Source organism: Lepisosteus oculatus, chromosome 11 (assembly GCF_040954835.1).
Source record: "Lepisosteus oculatus isolate fLepOcu1 chromosome 11, fLepOcu1.hap2, whole genome shotgun sequence".
Taxonomy (NCBI): Eukaryota; Metazoa; Chordata; class Actinopteri; order Semionotiformes; family Lepisosteidae; genus Lepisosteus; species Lepisosteus oculatus.
The window spans coordinates 23524135-23533197 of NC_090706.1; the positions used below are offsets into that span (position 1 = coordinate 23524135).

Here is a 9063-nt window from a genome sequence, read left to right on the forward strand (position 1 = left end):
TAGATGCTTGTGTATCATTTCTATGTAACTAATAGATGCTTTACAGATTTTTGTCTTTTCTGGAGTGTCAATCTTTATTTTAAATATCAGATGTTAGGAATCCTATACCTGTAAATGAGAAGCTCCTGATTAAGAATAAGAATTGAATAAGACCTTGCAAGCTTATTCCTATGTATAAAGATGTTCGTACAAAAAATCACAATCTGAAATGAAAAATATTTGTGTGCAAGGTTTTACTGGCTGCTTGTTAAACACAAATATTCAATTAAATGCATATATTCGGTAATAAAGCTGCTATGAAAAGTAAAGGATTTATGGGAAATGTTCTTTAGACATAAATTCCACATTATTATTTACATATAAGCATACACCAAATTACCAGTATCCATGATACTTTGAGGGTGCTGATTATATTTTCAATATACTGTATTAATCCGAATTTATGTTAAATACCCCCATAATGAATGGTTTTGGTCAAAAAGGCATCCTTTTGGATAGTCAGATAGAATTTAGCTGTTCCCTGAGATTTCTGTAATACCTTTACATAAAATACAAAAAGGACTGCAATTTTAAAAAAGGTCTTAAAGAAAATGTATTGACAATATTGAAACATTTTGCAGCTCCTACTCTGAAATGAAAATTACAACAGGAGTAATAAAAATTAGTAGGATGTAGAAACCAATGAAGCAGTTTCTGCTCTAAAGCAAAGAAAATATAATCACTTATTTGAATAAAGAAAAGTAAAAAACACAATTGGTCATTCTAATTTGGGTGCGTATGATAAAATAGGCCTGCACAGTGGAGCAGTGGTTAGCTGTGCTGCCTTGAAGCAGGAGGCGCTGGGTTCAATTTTTGGAGTGCTATTTGTGGGGAGTTGTATGGTCTCCCTGTGTTTGTGTTGGTTTCCTTTTGCAGTACAAAAACAATTATGGTAGGTTAATTGGTTTCAGGAAAATTGGCCATGGTATGAGTGTCTAGTGTCCTGTCCAGGGTGTACCCTTCTTGCACCTGCTGCTTGCTGGGATAGGCTCTGGCCCCCCTGCGACTCTGAATCGGAAGAAGCGGTTAGAAAATGAAAATGATAAAACAATTAGAAAATTAGTTTAGATTGAAAGACAAAAGAACAAGGTTAGTCAAATAACAAAGATAACAAGTCACCATTAAATAAAAAAGGAAAAACTTAGCACAGAATAACACAGTGATAAATGTTGTACTGAACTGAACTGTACAAATTTCAGAGATATTAAATATTAGAGAAGCTAGAAAGGGCACCTCAGTCAACTGGCTGAGTGTTTTGTCAAGACAATTGCCATCCAGGCCTGTCACTCAGTCATTTTCCCCAGCAGACTAGCTCATGGCAAAATGAAGCATTCAGGTGGGGTCTGTCCTACCTGAGCACAGCATAGGCTTGGTTTAAATCAAAACTTAAATTCCACATTTACTTGAGGGAGGCTTCTTGTTTCTGTCATAATGGGAAAACCACCACTAAGACTTTGCAATTCAGTCAAAGCCTTGATGAATTTGGGCTTCGTTGTCTGGTCTGGTCTAAGAATATCTTAGTTTTGCTGGTTAAACTACAATTTAAAGGTAACCACATTAAGAGGAAGCCACTCATCAATTCTCTGTGGGTTTTATTGAAAGTCACCTGAGATTAATAAATCCCAACAATCTATTGGAATTAAAAGAAGCTGTCACATGGCCATTAAACAGACAATAGCAAAGAAAAATCAAAGTATCATTTGGCTAATTTATTGTTTTCTGGACACAATTCTGGACTAATGTTAATGGGGGTACCCAAATTGTGATGGATGGGCACTCTGCATGTAAATATAATTATAATTCATAGCTGATTCATAGTAGCACATTTATTAGGTCTACTTGATGCATCTAAACATTTTAGGTTCTTCAAAGGTTTGGAGTCTCTATTTCATTTTACTAAGGCTTTTCAAATTGGTGTGGTATTGGTGTGAACCACTACAAACCGAAAGGGTGTGTGTAGGCTGAATTTATCAAATATTTATTCTTCAGGGTATTGCTGTGGCAATGTAAATGTTTGGAGAAATAGAGACTGCACTTGATTTTTTTCCTACGCAACTTCTGTGAAATTTCCCTTGTTGTTCTTACTTTTATTTTTAATGTCCTGTAAAATTTCCCCTTTCCTCTAGGCAAGTTATAAATACTGTAGCGGGTAACACCTTTCTCTAAATCCTGAGGAGAAGATTAAAAAGTATAAGACAATTGCAGTCCGATCATGTCCTGTAAAGTGGTGCTCCTTGTGCTCCTGGCAGTTTGCATTGCTGCCTCTGCAATGGGTAAGAAATATTGTTTTAGTCCACCTGGCCATGGTTTGACATGACAAATCAAAAATTTAAATACAATCAGAATGTGATGAAAATAAATTTAAGTGAATAATGCAAAAGAAGGGTTAAAAGCAAGAATCTCAAGAATAGATTTGAATAGAACTGTCAAAAAACATAAAAGAAGAAATATTTGAACAAGTTGAACAAGATTGACTTTAATGCACAACGTCAATGTTGTTTCTTTGTGTAGTCATAGCAATATCTCTTGTATGTTCTTACATAAATAAATTCAAGCAAATTTCCCATACAGGACAGTAAAAAAAGTCAGAAATAATAACCAGTTCTAAAATCTTTAATGAAAAAAAAAGTTTTTGTAAGATTTCTGTAATTTGCAATGCAGGGCTTTGTGTGTCATGGTTCCGGTGTGCCCAGTGCTTTACTTTTCCGTCTGTACATTGTACATTTCTGGTTTTAGGTTTGTCACACAATGAACAACAAAACGCAAAAAAGCAGGTGTCAGAACATCCTAAATATTATGTCCTTCTATGCAGATGTCTCCTCGAGCCAACGGTGCCTGTGCATCAGAGTGAGAAACAGGCTGGCAGCTGTCAAGGACACAAAGACCATAGAGATCCTGCCTCCTACTTCCAGCTGTGAAGAAGCGGAGATCATGTAAGAAACATAAAAGACATTCATATCCATAAATACATTCATACACCCTTCTATAATGCAGTAAAATAACAAACTGTGATCAATTTAGTATCATTTATGATCAATTTCTGCCAGATGAATCTGGCAGTTAAAACCAAGCAAGATATACAGTTCCATTGTTATGAACTGTTTTTCACATCTGTAAACAGCAGAGCAACACATACAATATGACAAGCTGCTACATTAAATAAAGAAGTTCAAATATTGGCCATAGTGGTAAATAAGGATCAGGAAATGCAGAATCATTTTCTTTAATACCTACATTTTCTTCAAATACAGCAACTGGTCCAGTTAACAAGAGTTATTGTAATTGTGTTATGTTTATTTTATGTACATGTACATACATGTATAATATATGGAAACAATATTGTATGTCTTTAAGTTAGACATTGATGGTTTTAGTTTTGGAAATGCAAAGAAAATACTGGTGAAGTAAAGAATGTATACAGTATATTATGTTTATTTCAGTTATAAGTTTGTGGTGAAGATTTTATAATCTGCGCCACAGACAGGTTGGACGGCTAGAAAAGCATGGTTATGAGCTAGAAAAATACATCTGCACATCTGTACAATGTAAAACCACAGAATGAACTGCTTATGTCTTACTGACACACTGAACTTGGAGTAGATCAAAGGTAAAAAAGGATGTGGCTAATTTCACCATGCATGCTTCTCATTAGCTATAGATTCAGCGGCACATTTTGCAAAATGCAGCTATTATGATGGCTTGAAAATACCCTTGTATACAAGTACCAACATAAACTATAAATACAAAATGGTAAAAGATGAGCTATGAAAGGGGATTCACGAAGAAGAGTTGGATTTGCTAAAAGGAACCTTTAGGAATGGGTAACAATTAAACAGTTCAAATTAAACCTATAATCTAGTCTATTAAAGGTTCGATTATTTAATTTAATGCACATATAGAACCAAAACCAGCGGGTGTTTAGTACATTAGGACCAGGATTAGGAACACTTTATTCAGAATACTGTATTGTATTGTATAAAAGTCTGAATGTGTGTATACATGTGTGTATGTGTGTACTGTGTAAACGTTCGGTTGCCAAGTTGAAATTGGAATTAGTCCAGAGTAGAACCAAACATATTTTAAAGCTTTAAAAAAGAAAGAATTATGAATTTACTTGATACAAGCATTCAAAATTATCAAAGGAATTGAGCCTATTTACATCTTTAGAATCAACAGTGAAACACAAACCATACAGCTCAAATATAAACTACATGGAAGTGCATATTAGTCAGAGAACAGGAATCAGTCATTTACCCAGTGTTGTGGGAGAATGGAACAAGCTACCCAGCCTTGTTGTTGAAGCTGGTTAAGATCCATAGATCAATTAAATACTAACTAATGAACTAGATGTGCCAAATCCTCTCATTTGTTAAAATTCTAATTGCAAAACAATATTGACAACTTTTTTTAACTGAAGTGCAGTTTTCTCCTGCTCTGGTCCCACAGTCCAACAGTGTGTGCATCCTAAAATTCTACTGCAGTCATTAACTGTAGGCACAAGCTTGAAATATTCAAATGTCCCCAAAGCTTCTGTGTCCTGCAGACTTCACCCTTTGAAACTAATACTATGGACATTACTATTAAGGTATATTAATTACCGGTTTCAAGCATCACACTTGTGAAAAAAATAAGATTATGGATCACATTCTTCTTTTCAACACTATTATTGCTGATTGTAGAAGTAATCAGCAAAGTAGTAAGGACAGTAGTTGTACTGTAGTTTCATTTATGCATTTAATACTGAATGACATGCCTTGTCATTTAGGTTATTTAAATTATAAATGTACAGCATAGGTTATGAACAAACTTGGCAGCTTTCACTGGACTGAGATATTTTTAATTTTAAAAGTGCAAAATTACATAAATGTACTGTAGTTCAGGTTTACACGATACGACAAGTTAAATATTAGTTGTGGTAAAGAGGTTGTGGAGAACATTCAAAACATTGTCAAGTGGTGCGTTTTGGGGAAAAAGTGGTTTCACTTTATAGACACCTTCTGATTTCTAATCTGAAAAAGTTACTGTGTGTGTTGTTGGAGATATTAAGTAAATCAGATAAGTGCAATATTTATGAGAATAAATAATTACTGTATGTGTTATAGAGTCCATTTGAAAAATGGAATCCAGTACTGTTTGGACCCAAACTTCAAGAAGCTTCTTTTCAGCCTCAAAAGGTAATATAAATACTATGTATTCTTTTGGATCCAGAATCACATAAATAATCCTCTGTGTCCCTTTTCCAAAAGCCCACAGCTGGCTTCTTTTCTACTCTTCATGCTTCACTTGTTCTCCTTTGTACAATAAAATTACTATTTTTTAACCCACATCGATTACTGTTTGGTATTAAACAGACATTTTATGTCCCATCGACCATCTCATTTTAATTCGTACAACCACATATACTGTACAGTATTAAGTAATATACTGGTTAATGATGTGCCTTGCAAAATATATTGTTTCCTATTTCCATGCAAAGGAAATTATTGATGCAATAAGCTCTCCATTAAGACCATGTGTTAATCTTCTGTTATGAAATTTGACTTTGAAAAGAGTTGTTCCGCGCATTAAAGTTATCTTGCTTTCTTCTTTACAGTATATTCCCCATTTCCCTATCATGACGTTATGACAATATTTTTTCACAGTAGATCTTAGTGTAAACATTTTCTAGCTTGTCTACGCGTTTGAATTCCATTTGTTATAATTTAAAAAAAATGTTGTCATTCCTTTAGGAGACGCCAGTGAAAGTATCTTCAGTTACAGAGAGGTCAGCACCAACGATCTTGCTTTTGAGAGTACTTCGACCTGCAGTCCACACCCAACTCCATATATGACCCTCTTTTTAATTGCTCACTTGTCACGTGTGCTTTGTGGAAATGTCCTTGTTTTTGTATACTGTTTTTTTGTTCATCTGAAAAGTCCCTGGCAATAAAAAATAAACTTCTATTCTGAACTATTTTTTTTCCTGCCACTCCTCTTAGAGTGTGTATTTTCTTGGCCTGTGCAGAACTACAACTTTTTTTAAAAAATCTTTCCAAATTCCAAAAGTGTCCCTTAAAATCTGCTTGAAGACAACAGGACGTTGCATGCTGTGAAACTTTACATTTTCAAAACGTAGTGTAAGTTGCCACAACACACTTGCATGATATATTCACTTCCTCACTGGCAAGGTTTTCCTGGCCTTTCTCTTCAGTGAGTGAAACTGGAATGTACAGTACATATTTAGCCCTTACCAATGTACTGTACTGTACATACTGTAACAAATTAAAACAACAGCCCACTAAGGAATCAAGGAATTTACAGAATTTCAGTATGACTAAAAAAGAGCTGAAACGAGCTTAAAACAGCCATTATTAGATACTTCGGCTTAGTACAATACAACTTATAAAGCAAATTGTCTCCATATTTACATTAATTGCCATGGAAATTTTAGACTTCTATGCTTAGCTTTCTTTTCTTTTCTCTCTCAAAACATAATCTATACAGTTTGTCACAAGTTCTAAAAGTTTAATTATCACATCTAAGATGCATATCTAGGAACAAAGTCAGTTAAACTTTTAATGAAATCTCAGCTCAAGTTTCACAATTACCTGGAACTTGTGTTGGAACAAGCTTGTTTTCATTATTGACTGTTTTTTGTTTTTAAAAGTATTTAAAAGTTCTGGTGTTCCATTCATCTCTTATCGTTAAGCTGCTTATTCCTGATAATAATGTGGCAATCCATAGCCCTTACTGAAACTAAAGGCCACAAGGTGGGACCATACCCTGGACACAATGCTAGTCCATCGCAGGGAATTTAACCTTTCCAGAATGCCGTAGGCAGATTGGAAGAAAAGAGTACCTGAATACACTTAGATCATGTGAGTCAACACAAAGGTATCGGTCTTAATGTAAAACTATGTATTGTAACATCCTCAAACGAATCATTTTTAAACATTTATACTTAGCATACAACATAAAAACTCTTTGTATATTGCAACCCAACCTATTCTAAAAACATCACTTGAACATACTTTATAAATACCCCTGCATATATATTATTATTGGAACACAAAATCTAGAGCAAATAGAGAGGTAATCAATAAATTAGGCAGTCTCTGGTTTTAAGAAATAATTGTGGAGTGTCTGTCAAAATGTAAGATATTTTTTCAAGATGTATACTGGTGGTTATTTCATGAATCCAGTGAGCAACAGTAAAGGGAGTCTGTAGAGGAAGTAACATGATTGTTTTCTTCTTTCTAGCGACAAAGGGCTGGTGCACACCCTCATCACATGACGTCTTAGGTCTATCACCCACTTTTATTCACTTGTTCACCTATTGTTATTGTTATTGTTGTTGAAACATAGTCACTTTATTTGCGTTTTTTACTCTATATTAGTGTAGATTGGTGAAATTATTGTGCGTATAGTTAATCTATGTATTGGTTAAGCATTGGTCTTACCTGCTGTGGATCCACAATCTTGTAGTTATCTGTTTGCTCCGCCATTTTGTGCCAGGATTGCACAGCCTGTCTCTGGATTAAATGGAGACTTCCTGTCCATTAGTTGGAGCCAAGGGTGAGACTTCAAGTAATTAATCGGGCACTCATAATGTAGCAAGTCTGAATCTTACTGTTTTAGGATGTATTTTTCCATCTCTTTTTATAAATAGTTTTTTGCTCAGAGCACTGTTAGTTTTTTGTCAGTATGTTTATGACGTGTTATCACCCCTGGATTTGCTTTAAGGTGATTTTTTCACACCTTTTGTTATTGTACCTACAGTAGGCTTTAAAAATTTCCAATAAGCACAGAATAATAATAAACTTTATTTTATATAGCGCCTTTAAAGATGGCTTCTCAAAGCGCTTTACAGAATGACAACAACAATAAATAAAAAGAATACACAAGATAGAACACAATTACAATACACAGAGGAGACCGTGAATGGTTGTACCAAGTACAGTAGGAGCAGAGGGGTAAAGAATGGAACCAGTTAAGTAAAGGTTCTTCTAAAGAAGAAGATTTTGAGTCTGGATTTGAAGGAGCTTAGAGAAGGTGACTCTCTGGTATCCTTTGGGAGAGAGCTCCAGAGCTTGAGGGCATAACAGGAGAAGGTGCTGTCACCCATAGACGGTCTTGGGAGACAGATAGGAGACCAGAATCAGAAGAGCAAAGGTTTGCGAGATGGGGAGTAGGGCGATAATAGTTCAGACAGTTACTGAGGTGCCAAGCCATGCAGAGCCTTATAGGTGAGCATGAGGATTTTGAAGTCCACATGGAATTTGACAGGAAGACAGTACAAGGACTCCAGGATAGGAGTAATGTGATCACTTGCTCTAGACCTGGTCAGGATTCTGGCTGCTGAATTTTGGCAATACTGCAGTTTGTTTAATGTAGATTTAGAAACCCCAGCGGGTAGAGCATTACAGTAGTATATTGGGGAGAGCACAAATTCGGGTTTAAATGGAGACTTCCATTAAGATTACATGAAGATTCCAATAAGATCACAATCAGAACATGGCAATGAAATCACATTATATACAGTACAATACTTATTCTACATGCATTGGAAAGATGATGAGGGTAAATTCTTACAGTTACAGTACAAGCTAAAAGAGAGAATGGGGTTGTGTTAAGTATTCATATCTGATTTAGCCCACACCCTCCATGCATGAGCCTGTTGAACTGCAAAGTAGTGTAGGAGTTCTTAGTAAATTGGCTTCCTTAGCCACAGCCTAGCTGTAAGAGAGGGGCTGTCCCTTGACCTTCTGTACACAATCATCTGGATGATAACATGAGCTAACTGACCACACATCACCCACTCATCACCATCCACACAACAAATGTAACATCTCTTGCATTAAATTTATCCAAATGTTTCTAGCGCCAGCCACACATTGCAGTTTTTTATAGAATGTGCTTAGTCTACAGTAATTTTTCAGCACTTGAACTAATAAAGTCATGAGTCTGAGCTACATTACAGTTTGACTCATTCTCTGATTTAGTGGGACATCAACACAACTGAAAAAAAAACCATATTAAATGAAA

At 35.3% G+C, this 9063-nt stretch overlaps 1 protein-coding gene across 1 annotated transcript; it reads left to right on the top strand.

Annotated features, from left to right (window-relative positions):
* Window positions 1-2219: 2219 nt before the first annotated feature.
* Window positions 2220-5992, top strand: LOC107077645 (C-X-C motif chemokine 11-6-like). The gene is made up of 4 exons (XM_015349448.2): window positions 2220-2312; window positions 2852-2972; window positions 5142-5213; window positions 5769-5992. Exons 1-4 carry the CDS (start codon window positions 2252-2254, stop codon window positions 5779-5781), a joined length of 267 nt encoding a protein of 88 aa, XP_015204934.2. The 5' UTR covers window positions 2220-2251; the 3' UTR covers window positions 5782-5992.
* Window positions 5993-9063: the final 3071 nt, after the last annotated feature.

Excerpts from the sequence above, each read along its gene's own strand:
- LOC107077645 (XM_015349448.2), top strand. The coding sequence starts at position 2,252 with ATGTCCTGTAAAGTGGTGCTCCTTGTGCTCCTGGCAGTTTGCATTGCT. Across the intron at positions 2,313-2,851 it reads CATTGCTGCCTCTGCAATGG|ATGTCTCCTCGAGCCAACGG; the intron begins GTAAGAAATATT and ends CCTTCTATGCAG. Across the intron at positions 2,973-5,141 it reads TGTGAAGAAGCGGAGATCAT|AGTCCATTTGAAAAATGGAA; the intron begins GTAAGAAACATA and ends TATGTGTTATAG.